The sequence below is a fragment of the Canis aureus genome, chromosome 18 (assembly GCF_053574225.1).
Source record: "Canis aureus isolate CA01 chromosome 18, VMU_Caureus_v.1.0, whole genome shotgun sequence".
Taxonomy (NCBI): domain Eukaryota; kingdom Metazoa; phylum Chordata; class Mammalia; order Carnivora; family Canidae; genus Canis; species Canis aureus.
This window is the reverse complement of record NC_135628.1, coordinates 1,524,234-1,538,162: the sequence shown is the minus strand read 5'-3', so window position 1 is coordinate 1,538,162 and position 13,929 is coordinate 1,524,234. Positions and strand designations below refer to the sequence as shown.

General features: G+C 44.5%; 1 protein-coding gene across 1 annotated transcript in view; it reads right to left on the bottom strand.

The window, feature by feature from the left end:
* The window catches only part of FAM3C (FAM3 metabolism regulating signaling molecule C), a 52,626-nt gene that overhangs the window by 29,103 nt on the left and 9,594 nt on the right, over positions 1-13,929 (bottom strand). The window contains exons 2-3 of the mRNA XM_077855989.1: positions 10,161-10,215; positions 6,010-6,114 (exon numbers count right to left, since the gene is read on the bottom strand). Coding sequence (XP_077712115.1) covers positions 6,010-6,114; positions 10,161-10,173 — 118 coding nt within the window. The 5' untranslated portion in view covers positions 10,174-10,215. The remainder of the gene's footprint in view (positions 1-6,009; positions 6,115-10,160; positions 10,216-13,929) is intronic.

Here is a 13,929-nt window from a genome sequence, read left to right as displayed (position 1 = left end):
TTTGCCCTGAACAAACACAGACCATCAGACGCAGCTGTTATGTACAGAAAAACATTGTTCAAATCAGGAATTTGGTAACAAGGTATGGAGAAGACAGTGGGATCAGAACGGAGGTGATATAATACAGCTCATTCACACATGCTGGGTACACTATCAAGTAATCTTACATGTATTACTGATTTAATCATCATCCCTGTTTCAAAGAGCAACTGGGAACTGAGAGGTTTACTGATTTGATTTGTTCCAAGTCACAATTAATCACTGGCAGAGCTAGTTTTCAAGGTCATATCTAGCGCCCAAACTCATATTGCCTTGCAAAACGGGAAATGTCTGTGGTCTTCTGATCACATGTATAAACATTGCTCAAGAGCACGAAGCCAGAATAGGGAGCTTTTAGAATAACCCCTCTGAGGGTTCAAGACTCAAAACAGGGAGTCCACAAGGCAAGGATGCTGCTAAAGCAATCCAGGTTAAAAAAACAAAAGGAGGTAGCAGCCGGAGAAAAGGGTGTGGGTCTGAAACAAGTAGGCCAGTTCAGAACATCTAAGGAAGCGACACTGATGGGACCGGGAATGGACCAGATGCAGGGTCAATGGAAAGGGAGGAGTCAGGTTTACCTCTTGGAATCAAGTTTACCTTTGGCTTTAGAAGCCTTCATTTATTCATTCACATGAACCAATGAACAAAAACACCGTGCCTGTACTCAGATGCTCATAATCTAGTGAGGAGATAGGGGCCGGGGATGGGTGATGAGTTCTATACGCTGGACCTGTGAATTTTAGATACTTGGAGAAGATCCAAGCGGGAAGATCTAAAAGCCAGTTCTAAGTGAGATCTGGGATGAAGACATAAACGGGACAGTTCACAAAAGATGAGGCCACCAGAGAGAGGTTTCGTCAGGGGGCCGATGAGGGACTCTTAGAGACATCAATAATCAGCTAATGGTCAGAGAGGAGTGTGGCTGAGCAAAGGGAGGTAGAGGCAAAGCCAGGTAGGAGCCTATAGCATGGTCAAACTAGTTTGCTTGTAAAACTTAAGAGACTTAAAAAAAAATGGTAAATGCTATTCAATTCAAAAAATGTTCCTGGGATAGGATTTGGGAAAACCAGTTTCTGAATCATCAGGCTTTTAAATACATAACGTCACCTCCATTTACTTTGTATAAGAATAAGGAGAGAAGACACTAAAGCTTTAAAAACAAACAAACAAGGGAGACTGGGTGGCTCAGTCAGCTCAGTATCCAACTCTTTGGTTTCAGCTCAAGGTATGCATGACCCCAGGTCGTGAGATGGAGCCCCACGTAGGACTCCACACTTAGCTCAGAGTCCACTTGAGATTCTCTCTGTCCCTCTGCGCCTCCCCCACCTGAATGCTCTCTCTCAATAAATAATCTTTAAGCATCATCATCATCAACAACAAACAAGAAAACTCTTGGAAAGACTTTTCTTTCCAGACGAGATGAATACTCCTTTTTATTTAATGTTTATTAAAACCAAAAGCCCTCTACTAAGCCCTCAATTCTGAGAGGATTTTAACACCTGGAAGCCAAATAGGTAAATTTTCACAAATAAAACAGGATTTTCCCACACATACAGTGTGGGCACAGCATATCAGCAAAAATCCCTCCTTCCCTGCAACTTGTCTTCCTCCAACTAGCTTCTTTAATTCTTAATTTATTTTTATATACATACAACTTTTCACTTTAAGGAGCAATAATAAACATTTTTGATTCAGTTGGTATTTTTTTTTAATTTTTAAACTTTTTATTCTAAGAAAATTAACCGCCAGGCATCATTTTATTTTTACTGTGGAAAGATTATCATGAATTACTCAAGATTTAATTGCATCAAGATAAATTGTGCTTTGGTATGATTTAGATATAACCTATCTTTGCTGAATCTTTTATATTTACTGAGTTCAATTTTCAAATCACCAGTTGTTTTTATGGCTTATATAATCACTGAACAATTTTTTAAAAATCATTTAAAGTGACTGGAAAACAAAGGTCTCTAGTATCTATGAAATAAGTAACATCAGATAGAGTTAAAACATTCACCTTCCTCAAGGAAAAGGTTAATGCCTTAATCATTATTATCTATTTTTATACTGAGTTAAGAAAATGAATTCACTTGGAATTTTTTTTTCAGACTTGGGTTTCATCAATGAACGCCGTTAAACAAGCCAAGCGACAGAAATCAGAGCTGTTTCATACTCTAGTTTGTAATAACGTCAAGTAATCTATGTATATTCTATTTCAATGGTATAAATCCGAAAGGCTAAAAATAAATCCACTCAACAGAACAGTAAGTACTTACTGCAGCCAAATATGCAAAAATAATTCAGATTGTGTTTTAGTACGTTCACCAGTTGCTAAGTATCCACGCTGAAAACTAATACTGTGTTAAAATGCAATCATAACTAAAACTCACAGATTATATCCACATTGATATCCTGGTTGTGATAGTTTTATAAGATGTAGATGGTTTTTTGCAAGATGTTACCCCTACAAGGAACTGTGTAAAGGGTACACGGGACCTTTCCATATTACTTCTCACAGAAGCATGTGCATCTACAATCATCTCAAAAAGTTGCGTTGAGAAACTTGTTTTTAAAAAAAATCACAATGTATTTTAGCAATTTCATCTAACTGTGGGCAAAATTTTTCATTCTTCTATTCTAGAAATAAGTTCATTTTGTTTTCCTACAACAGTAGTATATAATCAGTCTAAAATCTAAATGTATAGAATCTAAAAGTAAGCTAATATATCAACAAGTAGGGAAAAAGGAAAAATTCACCACCAACAGAACTATATAGTTCACCTAATATACTAATTATAGAAGTAATTCTAATGTAGAGTTAAACTTACCACCCTTTGGTAAATTGAATTAGAGGCGAATAAATAAATAAATAAATAAAGTTAGAGGCTAAGCAGATGGCAAACACAACTATATCCATCTTTGCTCAATTATTCTGAAATGAGAATTAAAATATAACAAACAAATTTTCACCAATGCAATAAACTGGAATCCACTAAGGCTTTGTAGATACAGAGTATGACTTCAGTTACGACAACAAAATACGCCATCAGCCCTACGAACGTGTAAATCAATAACTAAAAACAACAGAGCTTTGCAGATTCCAACACTGGGATAAGTCAACACGAAAATTAAGAGACAATAACCCTAAAGTAGCTCAGCGTTTGTTCATGGTTGACTACCAGTGGCTTTTCAACTAGCACAGCTTTAAATGAACCCCACTAATCCTAATCCTCAGCCACCGGCATTCATTTTCCGTCCGGTCAGCACGTACTGTCCACGCGGACAGCCCGGCCCCAGAGCCCCGTGAGGCACCGAGGTGTGGCCGCCCCTCGGATTCGTTCTCCAGTAAGGGGAATGAATAAAAGACCTTACAGGACGGAAGGCAGGACGGCCAGTGCCCGACTGACACACAGGTACCATGGGGGAAGCACCACGCTCTAAGAGGAAAGGGGAGGTTCAAACAGTTTCTGGCACGAAGGGGCACTTATGCACTTCTGAAAAGTGAGGCGCATTAACGGAGGAGGGGGGCTGAGGAGACGCGCCCCGGAGGAGCCAGCACGAGCAGAGGCGGGCGGTGTGTCTGCAGACGCTGTGTGGACGGCCCGGCGAGCGGAGGGGCAGGGAACAGGTGTGGGGCAGGGGGCAGGGGGCAGAGGCCGGTCGGCCTGGAGGGCGCCCCGACGCAGGGCCGTGATCTACTGGGCCGCCGTCAGAGGCACCAAAAGCCCAGGAGGGTTAAGAGCGCTGCTCAGCCACGGGGGAGGAGAACCCGACCCGGACATCCCTGAGCCGTTCACACGCGGCCGGCCTGGGACGAAGGCCCAAACCGGGGCAAGCGCAGGCTGCGGCTTCACCCAGGCCCCTTCTCTCCGCAAACACCGGGCCGCTTCCCAAAGTCGTTATTTTACGTGTACCAAGGGTCCCATCGTCTCCCTTCTACCAAGGACCCTGCTTTTCCTGTTGGTTCAGTCTCGTCCCATGGACTCGTAATTCCCCAAATCTTTGCTCAGAGGCTACAGACAAGTGAGTCTCTATATCCTTCAAAAAAGAAAAAAATACTCCACTTGCTTCTGCCTCAAGCTACTATCCCGTAATCGTCCCTCACCATCAACCTTTTCGTAGCTGACCTGCTCATACACATTGCTCCCCCAGGACAGTGAGCGCGTCCTCAACGCCTTCACCGCTTTCCTGTTCCATTATCCCACTGGCAACCGGCTGTACTCTCAAAGGACACCAAGCTGGCCCCGTCGTAGTACCAGAAGTAGGTAGAAGTCAAACGTCCCTTACTTTGTAAGGTCTACACTAGGCTGGATCCTGGATACTTTTTTTTTTCTTTATGGGGAAGGGTAGAGGGAGAGAAAGAAATATAAGCAGACTCTGGGTCCAGTACGGAGCCCAACAGGGGGCTCAATCTCACAACCCTGAGATCATGACCTGAGCCAAAATCAAGAGTCAAACGCTGACCACCCAGGATACTTGGTTTGTTTGATTGATTGATTGATTGATTATTTTTTTTGATACTTGGTTTTAAAATGGATGCTGAAGAGATGCCTGGGGGGGGGGGCTCAGGGGTTGAGCATCTGCCTTTGGCTCAGGGCGTGGCCCCGGGGTCCTGGGATCGAGTCCCCCATCAGACTCCCCACGGGGAACCTGCTTCTCCCTCTGCCTGGGTCTCTGCCTCTCTCATGAATAAATAAAATCTTAAAAAAAAAAAATGTAAGAAAAGAAAAATGGATGCTGAAAACCAGATGGTTCAGGAGGAAAGTGGCCAGGACGTTGAGTGGAATGGTTGAAAGGGGGGAATTCCATAACTGGAGAAGATGAAAACTTATAAAAAGGATGGCCTGAAAGAATCTGACTGCAGTTTATTTGAGAAATCATTGGCGTGAAAGAGAACTCGACCAGATAGAAGATCAGTGGGTTGATACTACTCGGGAGTATAAAAGAATTCAGTGCAATAGAAAGGCTAGTTATTAAGGCAGTTCCTGCAAGAAGAATCACCTGAAAACGTCTAGACAGAAATTGATGATTACACATCAGAATTGTCTAAACCTCGATACTCAGTATGTGGGGAGTAGAAACGTGTGCATCACCTGGGAGTTTGTTAGAAACGCGGACTCTCAGGCTCCCTCCCAGACCCTGGATCCCAATCTGCACACCCAGATTCCAGGGGGATTCCTCTGAGGACCGCCGGTGTAACCCAGTCTTGAAACTACATGTGAGAAGAAGTGAATGAGGTCTTGGGATCCCTTCCAAATACTAATTCGTGGAAAGCAAAACTCGCTGCTCCGGAGATCTCAAGGTTGTTCCGTCCGACTTCTGTCTCATGCGTCAAAATACTGTGTCTAGGTTTCATGCTCTCACTTTTCACGCGTCATTTTTTAATACCTTAATGCTTCATTCAGCCAAAGCTTATTCAAACATTTCAGAAGTTAACTTATTAACTCAAGAATTTTGTTAAAAGGCCGAGTTAAGGAAGTTACAATGGTATGTTTATAATACGGCATTAAATAAATCGGTAAGGAGAAAAATGGTGAAGAAGGAAATAACGGTAAGAAAGGAAGATGGATTTTTGTGGCTGGTATTTAAAATGCATTATTATGACTCCACTTGCTAACCGGGGCTAGATTTGGTTCCGAGTTTTCTAGCTGCCAACTCAAATAGTGTGTGATAGCTTCCAGAATGTTCCTTCAGGATGCCACGATGAATGTCCCAGGCATCAATGAAATGGACCCCATTAAATCTATTCAGAAGGTTGAACAGAAGAGTCATGCTTTATACTGTATTGATTTTAAGCCTTCCTGCTGTGTATTTTAGGATATTCTAATGGATCGCACTTATTGACATAATTACATTTTCCTTTCTAGGCAGACTAAACAGCAGAGTGACTCGGGGCTGATAACTGGTAAAAATGTACTGACAATCAATCAAAGGTAAGATTTAAGAAAGGGGGAAAAAAATGGAACTTACCAAATAGATTTCCTAAACTTGCATCCATTTTTATTTCAAATACTTGAGAAATAACATAAAATGTCAGTAGAAATACTGCCACAGCTACCACCAACTTTGCAGCACCTAGATGAAGGGCAGAAGTAATTCGGCATGAGCGTGAGACCACAGAACTTTTATGAATGCATTTTCATGAAAAATTGAAGTTTATTTTAAAAAAATCTCTCAAAACTAATATATTTTATCTATTGGATCTTAATTTTACTTGAATTGCAATAAAAACTGTATCAACAATCCATCAAAATAAGGGATTTTCCTGATTGAAGACGTATCAGACCGGTTAGCAACCCAAACACGGGACTGCTTGATGCATCTGCCTCATTTTCTCATGAAAAAAACAAAATGAAAACAACAACAACAACAAACCTGCAATCAAGGGCTGGTGGGCTACACAAAAGTACCATGGCTAGTGGGACACCATCACGAGGATGCTGGGTAGCCCATTCCTAATCCTTTCCCGGTGTAAAGGGTAATACCACCCGGGGCTACCAACACGCTGGACCTCATGGAGACACTAAGGCAACCACCATGACGCTCACTAAGGAGGTGTGAGCGTCCCCAGTGAGATTTTAACAGGTCTACTGTCCTTCCACCGACCGACCTCTCAGAGCACGCAAGTGCTCCCGGCATGGCGAACAGCAGAGCATTCACCTCATACTTGATGCCACTTTAAGACGGGCCCCTGGAGTCTAGAGGACTTAATTAGGCACCAGCACGTACGCCCCACAATGCAGTCACATAATAGGCTCCATCAAGACACACTTGTAGACTTTCACACCTTTCCGTCTCCAACCATTCCTGAGCGCCTTCCAAAGCCAGTGCTGCCAACTATTAGCTAACTAACGGCTTAACAGGAATCAAGGACTTGTCTTTTTTTTTCTCCGTAGCTAGGCAAATCTAGGAAAGGGAAAAAAGTGCAAGACACAAAAAGAAATGGAAAATGGTAAGGAAAAGACATCCTCCTCTTTCCTCTAGGATCTCAGAGCATCTCATTATGTTATTCAGGAACAATACCAGTATTGGCCCGTACCGTCTCCATTCCCCGCTCTTACCAAAAGCTGAATGTACATTGATCTAAAACAGGTAGATGGGATCAGCAGGCAAGACTCTAACCTTAGGGAAGCAGAAGCCCAGAGGTCAGGCAACTGCCCAAGATTACAAATAACTGAACAGGAGAAGGCCCAGAAACCAGGGATCCTGACAGGCCCCCGTGCTTCCTACGGTACCGCGTTCTAACACCGATCACCACGTTCTCCTCAAACGCTACCAAATCTCCACCAGTAGGTAAGGAGGAGTGAAAAAGAACTACGTTCATTCTAATTTCCTAAACCTAAAGACCCAGGACCACATCCTTTACGGAGAAGGACTAGAATGAACTGCTGATGCTTGGGAAGGGCCAGTGCTGCTTGGGAAGGGCCGGGGATGCTGAAAAGTGCTCTATCAACACAGAAATGAGAGAGCAGTGAGCAAGCCTCGCGACTAACCTAATTGATCTCCCCACATCTTGTTTCTGACATCTCCCCTCCAAAAATTACTTATTTGCAAAAGCAACTACAAGTTGCCTACGTGTTTAGTGCATAAGAGAGCAAAATTCCAACAGGCTTTGACCTTTGCCCCCAAGGATCTAGCAGAGTGCCTGGACACGGTCACGCTCTCAACAAGTGTTGGCTAAACAGATGGATGGTTAAGAGGTGACACATTCCTTCTTGATCACTTAAGACCGAGGACTTGAAGACTGTGTATCACAAACATCTTGATGACTCATCTTCTAGTAATCATGGGCACGCACAACCAGAGCTAACCTTTCCCTGCCCCTTACAGCAGATACACAAAACCTTTACAGCTTCAGGTTAGAATACTAAAATGAGTAAAATATCAAGGTTACAATGCAGGAACGTTCCAGACTAGATGCAATACCAAGTTAGACCTGAGGCCACACTAAACAAGCTATGCACATTACACCCCCACATGTCCACACAGACACCTGTGTACACGGTACACACACACACCGTTCACTGAGTGCCTGCTATAGAGCTAAATATTTTACAAGCATAATCACATTTGCACAGCTTTCCAAGGTGTTATTTTTTTTTTCAAGGTGTTATTTTCATTTTACAGACCAGAAATCAAAGCTGAACATTTTTACATCACTTGCCTAACATCGCTCGCCACTAGTCAGTGGCAGAAATAAGTCTTCAGCCGAAAGCTTCCCTGACACTGGACCAAGGAGGAACTTGGGGGAAATAAAAGCTCTAGGGCAGAGGACACTTAGAGATGAGAGACGTGAACTAGTGACAGACTAAACAGATGGCCGCAGAGAGACGCAGGCAGGTGCAGACTAGTGCAGCCTCCATCACGGTAGAGTTCTAGGGCTTCCATTATGGATGGGTCTCCCCCAGAGCCGGTCACCACCCGACTCTGGACAGGACACGGGGGCGGGGGGCGGGTCTCCCCCAGAGCCAGTCACCACCCGACTCTGGATAGGACATGGGGGGGGGTCTCCCCCAGAGCCGGTCACCACCCGACTCTGGACTCTGACCGTACCACGCCGCAGTCCCCGTTCTTAACTTTCCGTGAGATTCTCTCTTCCTTCTAGCCATGGGGCTGCACTAATCTGAATGCGACCCTATTTTTCACAACCAAAAAGCATACACTTTAGACACTGTTGCCTTGCTGTAAGAATAAAGGCTGTAAGAGTATTTCAAAGCAACCAGATTTTCTTAAATTGGAAGGGATTAATCACATGGAAGGCAATAAATTAACAGCTAATCTTCCTTCTTCGCTCATCAAAGCCAATCCCTTTAAGACCTACACTAGGAACAGTGCCAAAAACACAGTTAAGTACTCAATGAATAATTACTTATCAATTAACCTTGGAATTAATCGTCCGAATCAGAGAAATGAGCTAAATGAAAATTTAATTTCAAGTCGAATGAATGGAGAATTATGTGAGGAAGAAACTTGATTATTTCAATCACTATGTTCAATTAATGTATTTTTAGAATCATGTGGAAACATGTGATCACCAATAGGCAGTCCTGCCATATTCAAAGAGCATTTGGGAAAAAAAAAAAAAAAAGACATCATAATATGTTTTTTACACCACAAACAAGCTCTAAGTTTCTGGGAATATTTTCCTTCAATAATTAAATAGCTGCTCCATAAAGGATAATTTCGTCAGTTCACAACCAAAGGGTCCAGATTTTTCACATTTCCACAAGGGCAGCTGTGGACAACCCTGGTGTCTCTGCTGCATGAGCAAGATGCTTCATCACCTGTACCCGATTCTACAGAAGGATGATGACTGAGGCACAGACTTGTCTGTTCGCCCACCTTGACTCTAGGCCCTTCTAAGAGATGCCCCGTAGGAAAACACGTTGTGCGCTGGTGAGAAGATGATAATTACAAGAACGACTACCTCGATTTTGAGGAATTACAAGGTATCTTCTATAATCTTCCGGGAAAACACGCTGATTTTTGGGATAAAGGCAGCAAGAGGTCATCCATCTCTCCCGTTACTTACGCACCTTTTTTTAATGTTTAAAGATAGTTACCTTAATGCTATGAACATCGCTGTGCTTTGCAATTTCCTCCATATGCTGCCAAAGGAACAGATGTTCTTACACGTAACCTCACCTACGCAGACCGAACTCAAACAAGCCAATAGTCCCTTAAGCAAACCCACATTTTACTGATCCGTCACATACACTAGTTTCCATTTAAGTACAGAAACAGGAAAGAGAGAAGCTCTTAAACTTTACAGCCTATTTTTCTCAAAAAGCTAGAATTTAGCCAAAAGAGAAGTCTCCCTAGGCGATCAAAACGGTTCTTTACACGGGCATTTGATGTGTATTAGGTAAATAAGCTTAATGTAGAAGGGCAAAACATTACAGTAACTTTAAAAACTCTAGTAATAAATAATCCCAACAAAAGTTTGTTCAATCTGTGATTTGCCAACTATACAAAAGAGCAGACAAAGCAGTGATTTAGCTTGTTATATACATCAGCTCTGTTCTTAATATAGAAAAAGATTATTTGGCCTCCCCTTTAGCCACTTAAATAACCAACTTACACAAAAAGTAAAATTATTTCTACTGAATTAAATATCTTACCTGCTACCCTCATGTTTCGTGTTTCAGTCTCTGTCACTTTTCATTAAATAATCTCCTAAAATCAAAAGAAAAGGCAAACATTAGGTCTAGAACGAGCATTCCTGCCTAGATGGAGTTTGACTTGGAGTATACATGATAGACTAAAGCAACAAATGTCATGACATCTCTAAGAATTCTCCTAATATGGACACTGAATGAAGAAATTCTTATCACTGGGACATAAGGCTCTTGAGAGGAGGGTCTGTGTTCGATCCTGTTGTGTCTCTAGCTCCCTAACTTCGGTGAGCAGAGGCACGAAATTCCGCCATCAAGGGTGTGAATGGAGGATCCCGCCCCTCGTTATTCTCGGTGACTCTGCATTTGGCATCTTTGGGTACTGAGTTCCAGACTTCCAGTGTGCTGGGGAGGTCCAGAGAGGGGAGGCTGCTTGTCCAGTCGTGAATCAGATGATTTGCAGAAACGGGGCTAGGATGCAGGTGCTGGCTGCTACTCGAGGGCTCACGCCAGGCTGCGATGCTACTTCGTTTTTAGTAGGATCTAATTCAGGTGTCGCTATGACAAGCCCTTAGAGCAAAGACTTATTTTGATACCAGCATCCTCTTCCTCTTCATGTTTTATTTTTTTTTTTTAAGATTTTATTTATTGGGATCCCTGGGTGCTGCAGCGGTTTGGCGCCTGCCTTTGGCCAAGGGCGCGATCCTGGAGACCCGGAATCGAATCCCACGTGGGGCTCCCGGTGTGTGGAGCCTGCTTCTCCCTCTGCCTGTGTCTCTGCCTCTCTCTCTCTCCTCTCTTTCTGTGTGACTATCATAAATAAATAAAAATAAAAAAAAAAGATTTTATTTATTTATTCATGAGAGACAGAGAGAGAGAGAGAGAGAGAGAGGCAGAGACACAGGCAGAGGGAAAAGCAGGCTCCATGCAGGGAGCCCGACGTGGGACTCAATCCCAGGACCCTGGGGTCATGCCCTGGGCTGAAGGCGGCACTAAACCGCTAAGCCATCCGGGCTGCCCCATGTTTTCAATTTGTTCGTAAAAGAATATATTCAAAAGTATGGAATTGCAATTTTAAATATTACAGTAATTATCATTACGGGCAGTATGTATTATCAAATATACATCAAATAAAGAAACTGATCTTGAGGGGCTGGGGTGGCTCAGTCGGTTAAGCATCTGCCTCTGGCTCAGGTCATGAACCTGATGTGGGATGTGGGATGGAGCCCCGCATTGGGCTCGCTGCTCGGCAGGGGGGGAGGGGGTCTGCTTCTCCCTCTGCCTCCCTTGGTTATGCTCTCTCTCATAAATAAATAAAATCTGAAAGAAAGAAAAAGAAAGAAAGAAAAAGAAAGAAGAAAGAAAGAAGGAAAGAAAGAAAGAAAGAAAGAAGATCTTAAAAGAAAGGAAGAAAGAAAGAAAAAGAAAAAAAGAAAAGAAAGAAAAAAAAAAAAGAAAGAAAGAAAACTATTCCCTGATATTATTCTAAGAACAAGAACAAATAGATGCAGGAAAAACGATTTCACAGATGTGTGTTTCCCCCCTAGGAAATAACTCTAGCTAGGTGAAATATTAAAACGAAAGTGAAAAAGCAAGTAAATGAGCTGCAGAGGAAATTCATGCACAAGTCTAGCGAGACAGCTGTCCCGGTCCACTCAATCTGTGGTGCAGGAGAGGAATTCGAAAGAAAATTTTGATTAACGAATCACATGGATAACTGATGCATTAGTTTCCCGGTTCTGACGTTCCACTGTTGACGTCTGATCTGGTAATTCCCAGAATGTTTTAAATAAAAACAGCTGCACACCCCTGAAGGACAGACAGGGAGCGAGACGTGCCGGTGTCTCATTCAGCGGCCACGCCACGGGCCGGGGGGGGCGGTGAGCATCCGAGCACCGGAGCTGAGGCGGCCCCTTCCTGCTGCCCAACTCTCCCCGAAGGAAACATCAACATTTAGGCTAACAGTGATCTGAGCATTACCGATGCCTTCTCCTCTGTTATCTGAGCACCTCGCACGTAAGACGAACATCCGGTGTTACCATCTACTTACGCCACTTACCCACAGGCCACCAAAATACTAAAAGGAAACAACGGATGATACTAAGGGCTCCACAGGCCATCCCGTAAAAGCAGGGGGAAAAAATCCTTAGCTCTTCAAACGACATCCCTGACTCGTTGGTTAAATCCTCTTTGGACTTCCTGCAAAATGGAACACGATGCTCACCCCCCCCCCCCCACACACACGCCCTCCTCCCCGTTAATATTCCAAAATAACCTCACTTTTCTCTGAACGTGGCCTGGAAAGTCCCGTCGGAGGTGGGGTAGCAGCGGGGCAGACGCCTGCGGGCCCATCGCTGCTTCCACCACCTGCGGAGGAGGCGCCCCTGGTCCACCTCGCGCACCTGCCACCTGGCTGCACCCTCCCCCACCCCCGGCTTCCAGACAGGTACCCCGAGGACCACGGCACAGCCGCCGGCGATGTCTCCAGGCCTTCGGGTTTCCCGTTAGGTCTCCGGGAGAACATTTCATAAAATCTCTAAATTAAAATCTCATCAAATCTCAGCCATAACGTATGTTTAATTAGTTTGCTTACGACAAACTAATGACGCAAGAGCATTGATCAGCATAAGGAGAAAGCACTGGATGTACCTGAGAGCAAATCAAGGAACGTGTTTACAACGTGCGTTATAACTGCAAGGCGCTCCTAACTTGTCTTCTTAGGATGACGTTTAAAAAAAAGAAAAAATAAATAAAAATAAAAATAAAAAAAATAAAAAACAGGGAAAATCATTACATATACTTGCCTCAGGGAGAAAAAAAAGCAAAAAAAGCAGAAATTTAGTGGAATGCACCTGGCATAAGCCTCAGGCTGAGCCTCCAATGGTCAGGCGGGGGTGAAACGGCTTCACAGAAAATTCACAACAGTAAAAGGGTTAAAAAAAAAAAAAGGTACAAATTCACCGCTCTCAATCCGGGAGCAACAGGTGAATTTATAGTTTTCCTTACACATTCGTTAAAAAGGTAGAGATACAGAAATTAGGGCTATTTAGCAAAACTAGATTACTGGTGGTAGGAAGAGGAGTTGAGGATCCACTAAAAAGGAACAAAATCAGAAAAGCCTCTGCTAGCACATTTGCTCCCCAAAAGGGTGGGAGAAGTCAGAGCCAGTTCCACCGTCCTAAATGAGCACGGAGACGCAGGGGGGCTGGGAACGCGAGATGCGCACACCCCAGAGCCTGCGGCAGGGAGAGCCCCGCGCTGCCCGGCAGTGAACCCCAGGGCGTGGTGCCGGCCGAAGAGGGGAGCCCCAGCTAGGGGCAGGGGCTGTAGGATCGCGGGCTGGCACGGCCAGTGCCTCGGATACCCTGCAAGTCAGACACTTCCTTTAACCCAACTACCTCCTTTGGTCTCAGGCGGTGAAGCTTCATTCAAAGCAGAGCCGAGTCCGGAAGCCTCGACGTGGGATCAACCACCATCAGGACAAGAGGGAGACACAGGCCGATGGGGACTTCCACGGTGTCCTCGAGAAGGCGACTCGAGCTGGGACAGGCGAGTGACAGGAGCACTGTCCTACACCAACAGATGAGCCGGGACAACGACTTCCCGGGCGGGGGGGGGCCGCCAGCAGGAAGAAAGCAGGCAGGAGAGGGCCGCAGCGCGACGGCGCGGCCGACGGGGGGCAGGTGTCCAGCGCGAGGAGCGGAGGCGCCAGGCTCAAGCTGCGAACCTCCCTGTCACCTCGGTGGCTCCCGACGCGCTCGCAGGAGCGGCCACG